The following is a 22,121-nucleotide window of genomic DNA, read 5'->3' as shown; positions in this document are numbered from 1 at the left end:
CGATGTCTCAATACCGATGGTAGGCGAACTTGGCCTTACTCCCACACGTGGCGTCGCGGGGAGGCTTTACGTCTGTGACTCTATTGGAGGGTAAGAAACTGGACTGAAAAGAAAGTCCTACTTTAGTAGCGCAGTATATATACGCACTATGAACAAATAGTCCCATTAGTGGTGCGGTAGTCAGATTCCTACGCGGAACTAGGACTTGTTCGTACATGTGGAGCGGTACGTTTGAACTGGGTCTGAGGGGTATGGCAGCCTGGCACCAAGGTCTCGACCAATAGTAGAATGGAGACTATTATGGGATGTTCAGTAGGCTAGAATGGATATTCAATGCATATTGTACAAGGAATATACAAGGGATATCAGGGAATATTAGAGAATATACAAATACAATTAAATATATATATATAAATAAATATATATATTCGGTTTAATCTGGCCCTTCACAACAGATACCGATATTCCGATATTGTCCAACTCTTAATTTCCGATTCCGATATCAACCGATATCAACCGATACCGATATATGCAGGGTTTCCCCCCCCCCAAAAACTGAATAATTTCAGGTAACTAATAATTTCACTGGATATATATATAACAAATATTGTTATTGTTTTTATTTTATTTTAAACCGATACCGATATTTTCCGATATCACATTTTACTGCCGATATCAGCCGATAATATCGGTCGGCCGATAATATCGGACATCCCTAATTTTAAGTGATGAAGATCATTCCAGGAAGCTGGTGCATCAAAACAAAAGGCAGACTGAACTCACCTTGACTGTAAACCAATCATTTTTAATTTGAGTGGGTCAGATAATGTCCATAATTCCAATCTAGCATCATTGTGATAATATGGTGGCAATTTTCCATCAATGGCCTTATTAACCCTTTCACTACCGCACTACCGAAGGTTAACCTTTCATTACCACACTACAGACGGTTAACCTAACCGTCTGTAGTGTGGTAGTGAAAGGGTTAACCCTTTGTCGTGTGGCAGTGAAAGGGTTAACCTTCTGTATTGTCTCAGTGAAAGGGTTAACCCTTTGGTAGTGTGGTTGTGAAAGGGTTAAGGTGTGGTTGAAACCTTTATTTATTCTCGAAAAAGAACATTGAGGTTTTACCCTCATTTGCAATGCCGTTGAGATTACAAACTCAAACGGTTCAGAATACATATAAAAGGGATAAAAGACGTTTGCATAAATGGGACAAAAAACACAGCTGAAAAGAGAAAAAAAATAAGAAAGAGATCAAATTACATACCAGACGGGGAGGTTTGTGATCATGTTTTAAATTAAAAACAGTTACATACTGAGGTAGGGAGGTTTGTGATCATGTTTTAAATAAAAACAGTTACATACTGAGGTAGGGAGGTTAGTGATCATGTTTTAAATTAAAACCAGTTACATACTGAGGTAGAGAGGTTAGTGATCATGTTTTATATTAAAAACAGTTACATACTGAGGTAGGGAGGTTAGTGATCATGTGTTTAATTAAAAACAGTTACACACTGAGGTAGAGAGGTTTGTGATCATGTTTTAAATTAAAAACGGTTACATACTGAGGTAGGGAGGTTAGTGATCATGTTTTATATTAAAAACAGTTACATACTGAGGTAGGGAGGTTTGTGATCATGTTTTATATTAAAAACAGTTACATACTGAGGTAGGGAGGTTAGTGATCATGTTTTAAATTAAAAACAGTTACATACTGAGGTAGAGAGGTTTGTGATCATGTTTTAAATTAAAAACAGTTACATACTGAGGTAGGGAGGTTAGTGATCATGTTTTATATTAAAAACAGTTACATACTGAGGTAGGGAGGTTTGTGATCATGTTTTATATTAAAAACAGTTACATACTGAGGTAGGGAGGTTTATGATCATGTTTTAAATTAAACACAGTTACATACTGAGGTAGAGAGGTCTGTGATCATGTTTTATATTAAAAACAGTTACATACTGAGGTAGAGAGGTTTGTGATCATGTTTTAAATTAAAAACAGTTACATACTGAGGTAGAGAGGTTCGTGATCATGTTTTATATTAAAAACAGTTACATACTGAGGTAGAGAGGTTTGTGATCATGTTTTAAATTAAAAACAGTTACATACTGAGGTAGAGAGGTCTGTGATCATGTTTTATATTAAAAACAGTTACATACTGAGGTAGAGAGGTTTGTGATCATGTTTTAAATTAAAAACAGTTACATACTGAGGTAGGGAGGTTCGTGATCATGTTTTATATTAAAAACAGTTACACACTGAGGTAGAGAGGTTAGTGATCATGTTTTATATTAAAAACAGTTACATACTGAGGTAGAGAGGTTTGTGATCATGTTTTAAATTAAAAACAGTTACATACTGAGGTAGAGAGGTTCGTGATCATGTTTTATATTAAAAACAGTTACATACTGAGGTAGAGAGGTTAGTGATCATGTTTTAAATTAAAAACAGTTACATACTGAGGTAGAGAGGTTAGTGATCATGTTTTAAATTAAAAACAGTTACATACTTCCGGTTTAGCTGCAATATGTAGCACACGCATTTGGTTATAGCTCCGCTCCCGTTAACGTTAATTTCGTTTAAAAACCTTATTTGGACAATACCAAAAGAGATTAAACCACATCGTATGTATTGATAAGACCTTCTACTAACTATATCAAAAGACAACATGGATAAGGATAAGAAAAAGGGTGGAAAGAAACAAGAAACAGCAATTCCAACGGCGCCGATTGAAACACGTTCAAGAAAAATAACAGGCGACGCTGCGGCAGATCCGTCGGTGACAAGCCCCGACGTGGGGAATATAGAGGAGAATACACCGGGACCAAGGACCACTGGCCCCGAGAGGGAGACAATAGATGACAACATAACAGGAACGACAGGAAAAAGTACCGTGAAGGATAAAGCAGGTGATTTTGAGAAGATAATAGCAAACATATCCATCCGATCCCTCACTGCACCCATAACATCAACCGACACAAGCAGTGCAATTACACAACCCGACTTCAACTCTCTGACTATCCTGATAAAAGAACAGATGGTCGCTTTCAAATTACACGTTGCACACATCGATACTAAATTCGAACACATCGATGCTAAACTCGAAGAGGTTATGAGAGCGGTCGCTGTACAGTCCATGCGAATCACGACAGTGGAGAATACGGTGACAGAAATTACACGGGCAGTCAAGGCGAACGAAGGTGGCATGACAGAGATGGAAAAAGAGATAGAAAGTGTGAAAGAAGAATACCGGAGGGAAATACAATTGCTTAAAAACGAAGCGACGGAGAGGCTACTAGAATCCCAACGCTACCACAGGCGGAATAACATCCGCATTGTAGGGCTTGATGAAGCAGTAAACTGCGAAGATGCCAACTTTCCAACAGTGCTATCAACGATTTTGGGTAACAACGATCCAAACACAGTGCCAGAAGTGGACCATGTTTACAGAATCGGTTCTCGGGGGCAAAGACACATCGGGCCAAGAGTCATCATTGTTACTCTGCGGAAGACTACAACAAGGGATGACATCATCAAATTTGCTCGCATCCAACGTGGGAATCTGAATTATGGTGATAAATCAATATTTATCTACGAAGATTTGAGCAAAGAAGCCATCATTCGACGTCTACCATACAAGGAGGTGATGCAAAAGCTGTTCAAATCTGGTCACAAGCCAAGGTTATCATACCCGGCGCTGTTATCATTCGTGGGCAGTGACGGCCACAGGTCTGGAGTATACACACCTAAAGAAGCTGAGGATTTTCTGAATCAAAATGGAGCAAATAACCCAAGGCAGGACGACAATGCCGGAAACAGATAAGCCTCTTTCTCAATGTATACCAGTGTTAGAATGACTTTATTGTGTTCATCAAGGTAGCAGACGATATGCAAGCCGTCTATAACAATATGTACTGTGTATAATACGATTCGTAATACATTATAATTTCAGACTCTGGTCTCTGGGGAGAAAAATACATATCATTGCAAAAAGATCTATCTGGAATATTCTGGGTTTATCGCTCAAATGCCCTGGGTCTCTTAGATCATTCTGGAACATAAAAATAGTCTATTGCACTAGTATACTCTACAACCTTCTAGAATATAAGGCACCATGACAACGAAGGCCTACAACTCTAACAATAAACATCCGGTGTGTATACACATAGCAGATAATCAATTGAATGAAGTTCAATCAGTCCTTAATAATACTTTAAAAATTAACCACACCTAAACGTATGAACACTACAAGGTTATTCTAACAATTTAAGTAATCACTCCATTGATGGTGACTGGCACATTGAAGCTCTAAAAGGCTCTGCTTTTCTATCTTATCTAATCTGTTAATTCGGTTCTAGTGGCTTCTCCACGTTGATAATTATTCTATCTCTCATTCCTTATCTATATCTTTCCTTTAATTTTTATTTTATTTAATTTTTTCTTCTCATTACTCTATTTTTTATATATATTTTAACTTACATTGTTCTTTTCCACTGTTCTTCACATTAAGGTGTCAATATTGCTCTACAATCTTTTCCTTTTTTCCTTTTTTCCCACACGTTAGTAGAGGGTTCAAATGAATATGTCGATGAAAGTTTTGTCTCTTTTTTTATTTTTTATTTTTTGTCATTTATCACAATACTTCATTACAGTAAGGGAAGGTGCAAGACCAAAAGCGACATTATATTGCAATAGAATGGAAATGTTAGATCCTATGGCAATTAGCATAGGAAGATTAAGATTACAATGCTCAGTTTGGGCAATCCGGTGGACTATGGGAGAAAGTCAATCGCGGAGGATGTGTTTTTGGGACACAGGCCTGTACGACTTTCTGGGTGAGGGGAAAATAGGGGATTTTTATTTGTATATATATATGTTTTTAAGCTCAGCTCTCAACGGGACCTCATTAATTGGATGTACATCTATTGTAGCTTCGCACTCCAGAAGCATTACCAAAAACTACACAAAAACATGCATAGATTATGGCTAGTTTGAATATAATGGTATGGAACACCGGTGGGATAAACAAACAACACAAACGCAAAAGCGTGCTCACACTGATGAAAAAAGAACATGTGGACGTGGCTCTATTAAGCGAAACGCACATTTTAGAGGAAGACATAAATACGTTAGCGGATAACATATACCATAATATTAGTCACTCTTCTTTTGTTACGAGAACTAGAGGGGTAGCCATAGTCGTCAGACGCAAATTAAATATCGAATTGAAAGGGGTATGGTCGGATGCTGAGGGGCGCATAACTATAGCTAGGATTATACACAATAACAGGAAAATTGCGTTGGCAGCGGTATATGCCCCAAATTTGTACGAAGTGGGTTTCTTCACTTCACTAACCGGAGAAATGTTAAACCATCCCGAGTACTCATATAATAGGTGCGGATTTTAATGCCATTTGGAACCCAAGGATGGACAAAACTTACCTTACCTTTTCCAGCGAACAAAAAAATTCATCTAAAGCATTAAAAGATTGGTCAAAATCAACAGGGGTAATTGATTTATGGCGTTCACTTAATCCCATGACCCGCAAGTACTCCTGTCGTTCGGCGAGACACAACACACTATCCAGAATTGATTACGTCTTTGCATCCCCGAGAATATTTGATAAATATGAAGTGGAAATGACACCCAATGCGCTATCAGATCACTGCTACTTAATCCTGAAAGCAACATTTGGTACACTATCTTCCCGGGCCCCAAGATGGCGTTTTAATTCTATGCTGCTTAACAACAAGGAATTCATTACACAAATTAAAGAAGCTCTCACAGTATTCCTACGGGATAATGCAAACTCGGTGCAAGATCCCAGAATATTATGGATGTCGGTAAAGAGTATGATCAAGGATTTCACGGATAGATTTTCCTCCATATTGCGCAAAAATCAATACACAAAACTGTCTGAAATGGAAACGCTTTACTCAACGCTTTTTAATTCTTTAAAATACAACAACTCTACTAGACTAGAAAACCAAGTTAACATTCTAAAGACAGAGATCAAAGCAATATACAGACAAAAATCGGAATTGCAAATACGCAGCACAAGACAACAGCAGTACTTCCAAGGATCTAAACCTAGTCACCTATTAGCCATGCGACTAAGAATTAATGCAAAATTTGCAGATATAACTGCCATTAGGAAACAACAAGCTCTAGTAACAGAACCCAAAATAATAAACGATACATTCAAAGAATTCTACTCCGATTTGTATAATTCAGAGACGACCTTTGATCAAGACAAATTAGACACATATCTTAATCAAATTACTCTCCCTAAACTTTCGGAGGACGACGCTAAACAGTTAGAAGCACCGATCACATTAGAAGAACTCAAGAAGGCCATATCCGGAATGAAAAACGGCAAGGCTCCGGGAATTGACGGTATCCCATCAGAAATGTACATTTCTTGCTGGGACATATTTGGACCCTTATTACTAAATATGATCTTATACTCAGTCAAAGAGGGAAGCTTCCATAAACACCAAAATATCGCACTCATTTCAGTTCTTCACAAAAAAGACAAAGACCCCACTGAGTGCGGTAGTTACCGACCTTTAAGCCTCCTCGGAACCGATGTCAAACTGTACTCTAAGATATTAGCCATCAGATTGCAAAAGCATATGACGTCTTTAGTTCATCCGGACCAAACAGGCTTCATAAAAGGTCGCCTGATCAATGATAACATAAGGCGAATACTGCACGTACTAGACGCAGACAAAGAGGACACCACACCTAAGGCGATGCTATCCCTGGATGCTATGAAAGCATTTGACAGGTTGGAATAGTCGTTTCTATGGGCAGTATTAGAAAGGATGGGGTTAGGAAAAGGATTCATTGATATGATTAAAGTACTATACAAGGACCCATCGGCCAGGATTACAACAGGCACATTCATCTCCGATATCTTTCCGGTATCACGCTCAGCCAGACAGGGTTGCCCTCTTAGTCCCGGACTATTCGATCTATCATTAGAACCTTTAGCACAATTTATAAGACAATCCCAACACATAGAACCAATAGTAATCAAGGGCACACAGCATAAAATTAGTTTATATGCGGACGACGTAATATTGTTCATGCAAAACCCCAACAACACATTGCCGCATATACTCAAGTTGATAGAGAACTTTGGTGATTTATCGGGATTTAAAATAAATTGGCCTAAGTCGGCTTTTCTTCCTCTTAACATCAGTGCAAAAAAAGACACAACCCTCCCAGGTGCGATACCCATGGTCAAACATTTTAGATGCTTGGGTGTGGAAATATTTCCCACCATAAGACAAACGGTGAAGCACAATTACACAAAAATACAGAACAAAATCAAAGACGACCTGGACAGGTGGGCAAAACTTAAAAACTCAGTACAGGCAAGGGTATCAATAGTTAAGATGGATGTATTACCAAGAATCAATTTCTTCAGCTCAATGCTTCCGTTACCTCCTCCAGAGGGCTACTGGAAAAGATTACAAACCTCCACATACAAATTTATTTGGAATAACAAACCACCTCGCATAAAAAGATCCACCGCACAGAGAAATAAAGCAGACGGTGGCATGGCAGTTCCAGATTTTTTACAATATTTTAAGGCCTTCACATTAAGACCACTGAAGATATGGTTTGACCCCCAGGCTTTGGTATCTTGGAGAGAATTAGAAGAAAACATAGTAGCCCCACAGAGACTGAAAGACATAGCACACACTAAACTTTCAATCAAGCATTGTGAGCGAGAATTTGGCCCAATAATTACCCATGCAATCAGAACATTGCGGGAAACACAAAAGAAATATCCTAACCCTCAAGAATGGCATAATCACACTCCCATATTCAATAACAATGCACTCTTAATGGGAAAACGCCCTATAAGATTCCCTATATGGGAAGAGCAAGGCATACACTCATTAGGGGATATTTTTAATAACCAGGGCCTCTGTAGTTATGTCGAAATATGCACAAAGTTTAACCTCACCGAGTCCACATGGCTTTTTTACATACAGTTACGACTTTGTCTGAGGTCTCACGGTGTTCCATTACTCATACCAATTGAACACCACAGATACCACAAATTTTTCTATGAAAGAGAAACATTGGGAGGTTTTGTATCAGGTTTTTATTATCAATTACTAACGTCCTCGTATGAAACCCTTCAACTAGACACTGTCTGGAGGAGGGATATACCAGACCTGGAAAATGACTTTGATTGGCAAGGAGCCTGGGCAAATGTCCGACTTACATCAAGGAACCCGGATCATCAACAAATCAATCTGAACTATATTCACAGGACATACTTGACTCCTATAAGGCTGTGCAAAATGGGGCTTAAACAAGACTCCAAATGCTCCCAATGTACAAATGGGGACGAAGGAACATTTATGCACATGTATTGGGACTGCCCACCAGTTAAGGCATTCTGGAAAGATGTGTCCCAACAATTATCAATACTCGTATCTTGGAATATACCTGTACACCCCTCGGTATTACTATTGAATGATGTTTTTGAGTTTGCAGTGAATCCACAACTAAAGAGATTGGTTTTATCGGGTATCACAGTAGCTAAAAAAACTGATCGCATCACGTTGGTTTCAACCGGAAAAAATTTGCCGAAAAGTGTGGTTTCTTACATATCTCGATGTGATATATCAAGAAATATCTACAGCAAGAATTCTGGGTCTCAATGAATCCAAAATGTCAATGTGGTTAGAAGTGGTGGAGAGAATAAAAGCTAGCTTATAATGGTAGTGTCTGGTTAGGAGTGAGGGATAATGGAGGTACTATCCAAGAGGGGGTCCGGGAGGGGGGGGTTCGAGCTGGAGCATATGTGTGTAGGGTTTTAGAAAATAGGTATTAGGGGTATATTATATACTAACATTTATATAATTGTAATTTCGCTGGATATACACTGTATACGGTTAAAATGTTATTATAGACTATTTTTGTTTTATCTTGTTTCTGTACTTGCATATATTTTAACCACCTTTACTGAAAGTTTCATTATGCATTGTGTGTTGAGTACTGACTTTTAATAATTTTTGTTTTGCAATAATAAAAAAAAAAAAAAAAAAAAACAGTTACATACTGAGGTAGGGAGGTTTGTGATCATGTTTTAAATTAAAAACAGTTACATACTGAGGTAGAGAGGTTAGTGATCATGTTTTAAATTAAAAACAGTTACATACTGAGGTAGGGAGGTTAGTGATCATGTTTTATATTAAAAACAGTTACATACTGAGGTAGGGAGGTTCGTGATCATGTTTTATATTAAAAACAGTTACATACTGAGGTAGAGAGGTTAGTGATCATGTTTTAAATTAAAAACAGTTACATACTGAGGTAGGGAGGTTTGTGATCATGTGTTTAATTGTCCAGAGGATAGTGAGGTAGGGAGGTTTGTGATCATGTTTTAAATTAAAAACAGTTACATACTGAGGTAGAGAGGTTTGTGATCATGTTTTAAATTAAAAACAGTTACATACTGAGGTAGAGAGGTTTGTGATCATGTTTTATATTAAAAACAGTTACATACTGAGGTAGGGAGGTTTGTGATCATGTTTTAAATTAAAACCAGTTACATACTGAGGTAGGGAGGTTAGTGATCATGTTTTATATTAAAAACAGTTACATACTGAGGTAGGGAGGTTCGTGATCATGTTTTATATTAAAAACAGTTACATACTGAGGTAGAGAGGTTTGTGATAATGTTTTTAAATGAAAAACAGTTACATACTGAGGTAGGGAGGTTAGTGATCATGTTTTAAATTAAAAACAGTTACATACTGAGGTAGAGAGGTTTGTGATCATGTTTTAAATAAAAACAGTTACATACTGAGTGTTGTGAAGGGCCAGATTAAACCGAATATATATATTTATTTATATATATATATTTAATTGTATTTGTATATTCTCTAATATTCCCTGATATCCCTTGTATATTCCTTGTACAATATGCATTGAATATCCATTCTAGCCTACTGAACATCCCATAATAGTCTCCATTCTACTATTGGTCGAGACCTTGGTGCCAGGCTGCCATACCCCTCAGACCCAGTTCAAACGTACCGCTCCACATGTACGAACAAGTCCTAGTTCCGCGTAGGAATCTGACTACCGCACCACTAATGGGACTATTTGTTCATAGTGCGTATATATACTGCGCTACTAAAGTAGGACTTTCTTTTCAGTCCAGTTTCTTACCCTCCAATAGAGTCACAGACGTAAAGCCTCCCCGCGACGCCACGTGTGGGAGTAAGGCCAAGTTCGCCTACCATCGGTATTGAGACATCGTGTATATTAATATTTGAATAGTCATATTTGGCACTATATCGTCGAGTTGGACGTAGTCTATTAAGCTAATAATAGTCTGTTAATATATAGTGCTTCGTGCGGTGAGAATACTACCGTAGTCAGTACCCCATCGTTTCGGGCAGAGAACTGGCTGCTTATCCAGGGTGGTTGACCCCACGTGAAGCTGCACCCGAGGAGCCCCAGAGCCGACGAGCGAGTGGACCTGTATACCGGATTATTCTACCGACGACAGCCCGCCTTCCCAGGCACGGATTATGCTTTGTATACTTTGATTATTCCATGGATAAAGACCCCCGACACTGCCGTGTGTTGGAACCCCCCCCCTGGAGAGGACGCAAGGTGAGGAGACGCTCTGCAAGACGAGGTCGCTTCACGTCTCTCCTCCGTGGACCGGATGACGCCGGCCCACAAAGAGTCCACCTGCTTTCATCTGTGGTCCAAGGATCGCCGGCGCATTGAACGGCACTACAGTGGGTTCACCTGGGATACCCTTGGCCGGATGAGGCAGCCGGATTCTACCCCCCCCCCCTTCCTACTCCTGTCGGCTTACAAGCGACCGGATTAACCCCCCCCTAGTGTATCCAGTATATAATCATTAAAGTATCATTGCTGTTATTCCTTAAACTATTCCAGGTCGTATATGTACCACCTGCGCCTTCAGAGATTGGACATTCTCTATTGATATACCGACGAATACTCTTGCCATAAAAGTGCATACTAATTCCCATTCATAAATGTGATTGATTTGATTAAGTGCTTGCTCTACACACCATCGCTGTGTAGAAATAAAGACCTATTTCTAATTCGTACATTTGTGTTGGATCCGTTTCATCTACGTGACAGTGTTCATCATAATATATTTATGCCGTGTACTGGGTGGCCGAATATTAAGTACAAAGGTAGTGGTAGTAAGTATCATATCTAGTAATACAGTCAGGGAATTGTACCCCTCAGTTACACTGAGGTAGGGAGGTTTGTGATCATGTTTTAAATAAAAACAGTTACACACTGAGGTAGAGAGGTTAGTGATCATGTTTTATATTAAAAACAGTTACATACTGAGGTAGAGAGGTTTGTGATCATGTTTTATATTAAAAACAGTTACATACTGAGGTAGAGGTTTGTGATCATGTTTTATATTAAAAACAGTTACATACTGAGGTAGGGAGGTTTGTGATCATGTTTTAAATAAAAACCAGTTACATACTGAGGTAGAGAGGTTTGTGATCATGTTTTAAATTAAAAACAGTTACATACTGAGGTATGGAGGTTTGTGATCATGTTTTCTATTAAAAACAGTTACATACTGAGGTAGAGAGGTTTGTGATCATGTTTTAAATTAAAAACAGTTACATACTGAGGTAGGGAGGTTTATGATCATGTTTTATATTAAAAACAGTTACACACTGAGGTAGGGTGGTTTGTGATCATGTTTTATATTAAAAACAGTTACATACTGAGGTAGGGAGGTTTGTGATCATGTTTTATATTAAAAACAGTTACATACTGAGGTAGAGAGGTTTGTGATCATGTTTTATATTAAAAACAGTTACATACTGAGGTAGGGAGGTTTGTGATCATGTTTTATATTAAAAACAGTTACATACTGAGGTAGGGAGGTTTGTGATCATGTTTTATATTAAAAACAGTTACATACTGAGGTAGAGAGGTTTGTGATCATGTTTTATATTAAAAACAGTTACATACTGAGGTAGAGAGGTTTGTGATCATGTTTTATATTAAAAACAGTTACATACTGAGGTAGAGAGGTTTGTGATCATGTTTTATATTAAAACCAGTTACATACTGAGGTAGGGAGGTTTGTGATCATGTTTTAAATTAAAAACAGTTACATACTGAGGTAGGGAGGTTAGTGATCATGTTTTATATTAAAAACAGTTACATACTGAGGTAGAGAGGTTTGTGATCATGTTTTATATTAAAAACAGTTACATACTGAGGTAGAGAGGTTTGTGATCATGTTTTATATTAAAACAGTTACATACTGAGGTAGGGAGGTTTGTGATCATGTTTTATATTAAAAACAGTTACATACTGAGGTAGGGAGGTTTGTGATCATGTTTTATATTAAAAACAGTTACATACTGAGGTAGGGAGGTTAGTGATCATGTTTTAAATTAAAAACAGTTACATACTGAGGTAGAGAGGTTTGTGATCATGTTTTAAATTAAAAACAGTTACATACTGAGGTAGAGAGGTTTGTGATCATGTTTTATATTAAAAACAGTTACATACTGAGGTAGAGAGGTTAGTGATCATGTTTTAAATTAAAAACAGTTACATACTGAGGTAGGGAGGTTTGTGATCATGTTTTATATTAAAAACAGTTACATACTGAGGTAGAGAGGTTAGTGATCATGTTTTATATTAAAAACAGTTACATACTGAGGTAGAGAGGTTAGTGATCAGGTTTTAAATTAAAAACAGTTACATACTGAGGTAGGGAGGTTAGTGATCATGTTTTATATTAAAAACAGTTACATACTGAGGTAGAGAGGTTTGTGATCATGTTTTAAATTAAAAACAGTTACATACTGAGGTAGAGAGGTTAGTGATCATGTTTTATATTAAAAACAGTTACATACTGAGGTAGAGAGGTTAGTGATCATGTTTTATATTAAAAACAGTTACATACTGAGGTAGAGAGGTTAGTGATCATGTTTTAAATTAAAAACAGTTACATACTGAGGTAGAGAGGTTTGTGATCATGTTTTATATTAAAAACAGTTACATACTGAGGTAGGGAGGTTTGTGATCATGTTTTAAATTAAAACCAGTTACATACTGAGGTAGGGAGGTTAGTGATCATGTTTTATATTAAAAACAGTTACATACTGAGGTAGGGAGGTTCGTCATCATGTTTTATATTAAAAACAGTTACATACTGAGGTAGAGAGGTTTGTGATAATGTTTTTAAATGAAAAACAGTTACATACTGAGGTAGGGAGGTTAGTGATCATGTTTTAAATTAAAAACAGTTACATACTGAGGTAGAGAGGTTCGTGATCATGTTTTATATTAAAAACAGTTACATACTGAGGTAGAGAGGTTTGTGATAATGTTTTTAAATGAAAAACAGTTACATACTGAGGTAGGGAGGTTAGTGATCATGTTTTAAATTAAAAACAGTTACATACTGAGGTAGAGCGGTTTGTGATCATGTTTTAAATAAAAACAGTTACATACTGAGGTAGGGAGGTTTGTGATCATGTTTTAAATAAAAACAGTTACACACTGAGGTAGAGAGGTTAGTGATCATGTTTTATATTAAAAACAGTTACATACTGAGGTAGAGGTTTGTGATCATGTTTTATATTAAAAACAGTTACATACTGAGGTAGAGAGGTTAGTGATCATGTTTTATATTAAAAACAGTTACATACTGAGGTAGAGAGGTTTGTGATCATGTTTTAAATTAAAAACAGTTACACACTGAGGTAGGGTGGTTTGTGATCATGTTTTATATTAAAAACAGTTACATACTGAGGTAGGGAGGTTTGTGATCATGTTTTATATTAAAAACAGTTACATACTGAGGTAGAGAGGTTTGTGATCATGTTTTATATTAAAAACAGTTACATACTGAGGTAGGGAGGTTAGTGATCATGTTTTATATTAAAAACAGTTACATACTGAGGTAGAGAGGTTTGTGATCATGTTTTATATTAAAAACGGTTACATACTGAGGTAGAGAGGTTTGTGATCATGTTTTATATTAAAACAGTTACATACTGAGGTAGGGAGGTTTGTGATCATGTTTTATATTAAAAACAGTTACATACTGAGGTAGGGAGGTTTGTGATCATGTTTTATATTAAAAACAGTTACATACTGAGGTAGAGAGGTTTGTGATAATGTTTTATATTAAAAACAGTTACATACTGAGGTAGGGAGGTTAGTGATCATGTTTTATATTAAAAACAGTTACATACTGAGGTAGGGAGGTTAGTGATCATGTTTTAAATTAAAAACAGTTACATACTGAGGTAGAGAGGTTTGTGATCATGTTTTAAATTAAAACCAGTTACACACTGAGGTAGGGAGGTTAGTGATCATGTTTTAAATTAAAAACAGTTACATACTGAGGTAGGGAGGTTTGTGATCATGTTTTATATTAAAACAGTTACATACTGAGGTAGGGAGGTTTGTGATCATGTTTTAAATTAAAAACAGTTACATACTGAGGTAGAGAGGTCTGTGATCATGTTTTATATTAAAAACAGTTACATACTGAGGTAGAGAGGTTAGTGATCATGTTTTATATTAAAAACAGTTACACACTGAGGTAGGGAGGTTTGTGATCATGTTTTATATTAAAAACAGTTACATACTGAGGTAGAGAGGTTAGTGATCATGTTTTATATTAAAAACAGTTACATACTGAGGTAGAGAGGTTTGTGATCATGTTTTATATTAAAAACAGTTACATACTGAGGTAGGGAGGTTTGTGATCATGTTTTATATTAAAACAGTTACATACTGAGGTAGGGAGGTTAGTGATCATGTTTTAAATTAAAAACAGTTACATACTGAGGTAGAGAGGTTTGTGATCATGTTTTAAATTAAAAACAGTTACATACTGAGGTAGGGAGGTTTGTGATCATGTTTTAAATTAAAAACAGTTACATACTGAGGTAGGGAGGTTTGTGATCATGTTTTATATTAAAAACAGTTACATACTGAGGTAGGGAGGTTTGTGATCATGTTTTATATTAAAAACAGTTACATACTGAGGTAGGGAGGTTTGTGATCATGTTTTAAATTAAAAACAGTTACATACTGAGGTAGGGAGGTTTGTGATCATGTTTTTAAATGAAAACAGTTACATACTGAGGTAGAGAGGTTTGTGATCATGTTTTAAATTAAAACAGTTACATACTGAGGTAGGGAGGTTTGTGATCATGTTTTTAAATGAAAAACAGTTACATACTGAGGTAGGGAGGTTTGTGATCATGTTTTAAATTAAAACAGTTACATACTGAGGTATAGAGGTTTGTGATCATGTTTTAAATTAAAAACAGTTACATACTGAGGTATAGAGGTTTGTGATCATGTTTTAAATTAAAAACAGTTACATACTGAGGTAGGGAGGTTTGTGATCATGTGTTTAATTGTCCAGAGGATAGTGAGGTAGGGAGGTTTGTGATCATGTGTTTAATTGTCCAGAGGATAGTGAGGTAGGGAGGTTTGTGATCATGTGTTTAATTGTCCAGAGGATAGTGAGGTAGGGAGGTTTGTGATCATGTGTTTAATTGTCCAGAGGATAGTGAGGTAGGGAGGTTTGTGATCATGTGTTTAATTGTCCAGAGGATAGTGAGGTAGGGAGGTTTGTGATCATGTGTTTAATTGTCCAGAGGATAGTGAGGTAGGGAGGTTTGTGATCATGTGTTTAATTGTCCAGAGGATAGTGAGGTAGGGAGGTTTGTGATCATGTGTTTAATTGTCCAGAGGATAGTGAGGTAGGGAGGTTTGTGATCATGTGTTTAATTGTCCAGAGGATAGTGAGGTAGGGAGGTTTGTGATCATGTGTTTAATTGTCCAGAGGATAGTGAGGTATTGTATTTTAAGTGATGAAGATCATTCCAGGAAGCTGGTGCATCAAAACAAAAGGCAGACTGAACTCACCTTGACTGTAAACCAATCATTTTTAATTTGAGTGGGTCAGATAATGTCCATAATTCCAATCTAGCATCATTGTGATAATATGGTGGCAATTTTCCATCAATGGCCTTATTAACCCTTTCACTACCGCACTACCGAAGGTTAACCTTTCATTACCACACTACAGACGGTTATCCGTTTGTCGTGTGGCAGTGAAAGGGTTAACCTGCTGTATTGTCCCAGTGAAAGGGTTAACCTTTTGGTATGGTGGCAGTGAAAGGGTTAAAGATAAACGGATACCAAATGCCTCAAAACTGCTTCAACAATCCTCTTTCTGCACATCATAGGGAATCTGGATTTGTTTCTGTAAAATAACCCAATTTACCACAACACCAATTTAACCCAAGACACCAGTTCAGATGTCTGCTGTGAACTGAGAGAGAAAAAAAACAACGGCAACCTCCTGTTGACTCATCATGACCAGGATGTACTGCACAGCTGCTGTTGTAGGCTTAAAATATTCCCTTTACATCACCATCATTACATCACCCAGCATTAACCCGTTAACCCGCATTAACACGTTCACTACCACACTACAGAAGGTTAACCTTTCAATACCACACTACAGACGGTTAACCTTTCACTGCTGCGGTCAGGCAAGCGATACCGGAGTCTCATGGCAAGCACAGAGAGACTCAGAAGGAGCTTCTATCCCCAGGCCATCAGGATGCTCAATGAACAATGAACAATAACAAACCATCAACACACCCACAGCACACACATCCACACGCACACACTCACTTTAAATAAACAACACACTGTAGCACCCACTTTACCACTTTAGACACTAACACACTTTATATTTATTGGTAAGGACATTTGCACATCAATCTCATTCCTTATTGCACCTCATTGCATCTCACCACCAGAAGCTAAGCTATACCTCACCATTTCTACACTGTACTGTACCTGCACTGTATATACTGTACATACTGTATAGGTATATTGATTTTTTTTTTTTTTTTTTTTTAGGTTTATTTTTTTGCGTTTTATTGCTTTATTGCTACTGGGCAGTCCAGTAGAGAGAGACAGAGGAGGAATGGGTGACAAGAGTTGGGGGAAGACATTCGGCAAATAACGACGGGTTTGGGAGTCGAACCCGGGTTCGCCACTGGGGCGCCCCACATTTTTGTTGTTTACACTTGTTTACGTACTTGACTTTCTATTTTATACTTATTTTATACTATCTTGTTATTATCTAGCACACTCTCAGGAGCAAAACAGAAAGAAGCATTTCATGCAAAGTATTATGTATTTATGTATGACAACTAATAAAGAAACTTGAACTACCACACTACAGACGGTTAACCTTTCACTACCACACTACAGAAGGTTAACCTTTCACTGCCACACTACAGACGGTTAACCTTTCACTACCACACTACAGACGGTTAACCTTTCACTACCACACTACAGAAGGTTAACCTTTCACTGCCACACTACAGACGGTGAACCCTTTCACAACCACACTACAGACGGTTAACCTTTCACTACCACACTACAGAAGGTTAACCCTTTCACTACCACACTACAGAAGGTTAACCTTTCACTACCACACTACAGACGGTTAACCTTTCACTACCACACTACAGAAGGTTAACCTTTCACTACCACACTACAGACGGTTAACCTTTCACTACCACACTACAGAAGGTTAACCCTTTCACTACCACACTACAGAAGGTTAAACCTTTCACTACCACACTACAGACCGCCCACTATTAGGACTATTAGGACCACACTACAGACGGTTAACCTTCTGTTAGGCCTGCTGCGATAATCAATAAATCAATTTATCGTGCGATAATTAAAATGAATGCAAAGATTTTGACGGCCGCGATTAATTGCTATTTGCGCGTTTGTTTTAATGAGGCGGAACCAGAACCTCTTCAGTCTCCGTGTGGGGAGGCGGGGCCGCTGGCATTACTACAGAGGTTGGCTGTGATGTTGCAGGCACGAGAGCAAAGCTTGTGTCACATCACAGCGTGGCAATATTCATGGTGGCCGCTGGCGTACAGCATGAGAGCTCCAGTATAGCTATGTCCGTGAGGGCTTGGAGCAAGCCAGAGTAAAATACAGTTTCAATCAATCAATCAATAACAACATTAACCAGACTCTCCTTGTGTCTATTCTGCTAACGTTACCTCTCATGTCTATTCTTCTAATGTTAACATTACCTCTCATTGTGTCTATTCTACAAGCTTTAACGTTAGCACATTAGCACCTAAGCTAACAACAAGCTTTAACGTTACCTAATTTGTGTCGCGTCAATCTGGTCCACAGACACGTTCAAACTTTGAAAAAAGTTTCAGTCAAGCGACCTGCCCACACAAGCTACTGCATCAAAGTTACTTATGATTAACAAAGGCATTCGTTTTGTCGCATTAACGTTATATAGTTACACGTTCAATAACATCAGCATATTTACCCGAACATAGCAAGCATTACTCATTCATATCTCTCACTTCCTTCCTTTGCTCAGAGAGCCCGTACTGAATTGTACCCATTCTGCAATCTGTTAATAAAGTTTTCAGACAAATGTATAGAAAAGCTTTTATTATAACATTCGTTGCAGTAAAATCATTATGCCTCGTTTAGTACTCCTGCGGAGCGCTGGTAGTCTACTCGTGGCCGGCGAGTAGACTATTAGCGCCGGTAGGTTTCAGGTTTGTTGTTGATCTCGCAAGCAGATCAATGGCGGACTTCCCGGAAGTAAAAATGTAATAAGCGCTTGCCAATTGGTGGTAAGAACAGCAGAGGCGGGTGCAAGCGGTGTGACGTAATTGGCAGAAGTATATATAATATAAAACAATAATTATAATATATATATATATTTTTTTGCCACAAATATCGGTATCGGTATCGGCCGATTGTGTTAGTTGAACAATCGGTATCGGTATCGGTGGCACATTTTCATATCGGTGCATCCCTATGGAAAACCGAAAATGCCGAGTAGAGTAGAGTAGAGTCGAGTAGGTACCATGCAGTGGAAAAGGGGCTGAGAGTCCATTTTATTGTTTTCGGTTGTTTTATTTATTTAGGATATTTAAAATTTCTTCCAATGTTAAATAAAAGTTTATTGCACTTTGAAACGGTGTCCTTGCATTATTATGCTATTATCATTATATTAGTGATTTTATTTTATTTTTTAAGTTAGAACATTGGGGAAATACATTTCTCAAAAAAAAAAAATTCTAACCGGCCGCAATAATATCGCTTATCGCAATAATTTTCTGGGACAATTAATTGCCCAGCAAAATGTGTTATCGTGACAGGCCTACCTTCTGTATTGTCGCAGTGAAAGGGTTAACCATTTGGTAGCAACCTGTTTCATAAGGAAAACAACAAATTACGGAAGCGAAGCACATTCACATTTTAGGCACTTTTAACAAATCTGTTTAATAGGCAAATTAATAGATTTATCAGTCAATTGAACGGAGTAATTACTTTGAGCTGGTTGTGAACATTTTGCTCATTGCAACCCTCTTCTTTGAACTTCTTGCAACCCAGATGAAACATCAACCCAAAGAAAAGTCTCAGAACAGCATGACTTGTTAAATGTTACTTTTATAGATACTATAGCTGTTAGCTGTTATAGTAAACATGTTCTTAAACATTCAAACTGTGCTAATAATCATTATTTTTTTTAAACCAAAAAAACGTAAACTTTGTTTGGCTCTCACGCTTGATGCCGTGGGCCGGATTGAGGTCAATAGCGCTGGGCTTGGTCACAAAATGTCAAAATAAGACTTTTGTTTTAATGCAATAATGTCATCTTCATCTCCACGTGTCTCCGGTCGCCTCAGAGACACGATCAATATCACATCATCGTCCCAGAAGAACACTAATGACTTTTCCCCTGATTGCTTTCCCTCAGGATGAAGAGGTTCAGCCCCGCGCTCGCCACCGGAATGCGACACAGAAGTCCTGATGGTGCCATCCCAGCACATCCATCATATAACTGACCCCCCCCCACCGCGTGCGCTTGGCTAGTGATCGACTAGTGATCAGCTAGTGATCCACAACGCCTGTCTGGACTCTGCCTCTCCATGCAGTGGTTCCTGGTCACTTTGAAACGATGAATGTATGAATGAATGATCATTACATTTATATAGCGTTTTTCGAGACACTCAAAGCGCTCCCCACAATGTAGGGTGGAATTAGCCTCCTTCACCACCACTGGCAGCACCCAACCTTGGGCTATGCAGGCTCAATGGCTGCCATACACACTGGCACCAGGCACACATCACACTACACAATGGCTGAACGGCTCAGGAGACAGGGATTGATATGAGCCAGTTAAGTGGGGGAGGGATGATTAGGTGGCCTTGATGTCATAGACCTGATTGGGAATTTGGCCAGGAACGTCAGGGAAACCCCTACTCTTTGCGATAGGCGTCCCGAACGATGCACTACTTTCTGTGCCTCCTGTAGATCGTTCTGTTTTTAACTCTGGTCCCATCATCGTCACAAAGGGACCTTTCCCTCACGAAGGGATAGGATGTCATGTTTTTCATGTGTCTATAGTATACAGTACCTTTTTATATGGTAGGATCACATGATTTGATGAGATCAAACGTATTAATAATTTTGTACGCCATTACACTAGAACGTTAGTGTATGATTATGGTTACAGATACCAGTCATTACACTAGAACGTTAGTGTATGATTATGGTTACAGATACCAGTCATTACACTAGAACGTTAGTGTATGATCATGGTTACAGATACCAGTCATTACACTAGAACGTTAGTGTATGATCATGGTTACAGATACCAGTCATTACACTAGAACGTTAGTGTATGATCATGGTTACAGATACCAGTCATTACACTAGAACGTTAGTGTATGATCATGGTTACAGATGGCACAGATTACATTAGAAGGCGGTCGATGCATCATCAATTCTCATGCTAAGCCATTCAATGCAATTTTATACTTGTTTTCTTGGGCTGCCGTTTGTGCCTCGCAGGGACGGTGGCAGAAGAATAGCTCCTGCCGTTCAATTGATTCTAGGTGATGGATCGTTTGCTCTGTGTTATTGATTTGAGGTTAACGTTTGACCCAAGGGCACCTACTGTAAAAGGACAGCGATTCTCGTCGATTTGTGTTTCAGGGTAATCGTCATATACGCTAGTGTAGTACTACTGTATGTTTTAATGTTACTAGTGCCACTTCTAATTATTTTGCCATATTGTCAGGTTTTTGTAGTATGCCTATGTTTGTTGTTGTTGTAGTAATGTATTACCCTGTAGTAAAGAATGTTAACAACTAAATAATTTGTCATCTCATGAACATGTCGTGGTCATGGAGGTATAACTGGTTATGATGGAGGGCAGATGCACTCAACTTGTGTCGTGAAAAGCTCGAGTAACATTAACTAATGTTCTTTGCTCTTTTTTATGTCGATAATTCAGTAGTGATGCTGCGGTCGGTGGATTTGTGTGCAGATTCTGAGTTGCCAATGACTTGAAATTAACTGCTGCTACATTAAACACGTTGTCAATGTCGCACTTCGTGCGCTTCATACTTCTTCTCAAGTTCAAGTTTGTTTTTATTTGTCACGTATAAGGTACATGTACATTACAGTGAAATGCTTGGTTCTGTATGAGCCCCTGAGAATGTGCTTCATACAGTAAGAAAAATAAGTAAAAGAGGAATAACAATATACTATACAATATACAAACTAAAAGTACAATCTAAGTACAATGTAGGGCTGTCCCCGACTACGGATTTGGATGGTCGACTATGATTGGCCAAAATTTGCCGTTAGTCGACTATTGTTATTTTTTTTATCATTCCATTTGGGCTGTGGGGGTGCTTAATGTCTGAAGGAGTCGACTGAAGGCTTCTTGTCCTCTGCAAAAGCATGCAATTGGTCCACTGATGGATACATCTTGATATTTGTCTAGTCTAGTGTGTTCATTAGATGGTGAAATCCTCTTTCAGTGCCTCTGTGCCTGTTTTCGTAGGCAGTTAGCCTCTGGTATGCGTGCCATTAGCGTTAGCCACGCGTCTAGGCCTCTTTTCTTTTGGAAAGAATGATTAAAAAAAATTATAATAATAATATTTTTTTTATTATTATATTCAACTAAGAAGTTGGCCAGTCGACT

General features: G+C 38.0%; 1 protein-coding gene across 1 annotated transcript in view; it reads left to right on the top strand.

Annotated features, from left to right (window-relative positions):
• Positions 1–21,508, top strand: part of pnpla7b (patatin-like phospholipase domain containing 7b) — a 217,252-nt gene extending 195,744 nt beyond the window's left edge. The window contains 1 exon segment of the mRNA XM_084338011.1: positions 19,884–21,508. Within this exon segment, the coding sequence (XP_084194137.1) occupies positions 19,884–19,937 (54 nt within the window). The 3' untranslated portion in view covers positions 19,938–21,508.
• Positions 21,509–22,121: the final 613 nt, after the last annotated feature.

Source organism: Notolepis coatsorum (assembly GCF_963971535.1).
Source record: "Notolepis coatsorum genome assembly, chromosome: 1".
In the NCBI taxonomy this organism is placed as follows: Eukaryota; Metazoa; Chordata; class Actinopteri; order Aulopiformes; family Paralepididae; genus Notolepis; species Notolepis coatsorum.
Note: the sequence above shows the minus strand (reverse complement) of the source record. Positions and strands in the feature narration are given on the sequence as shown.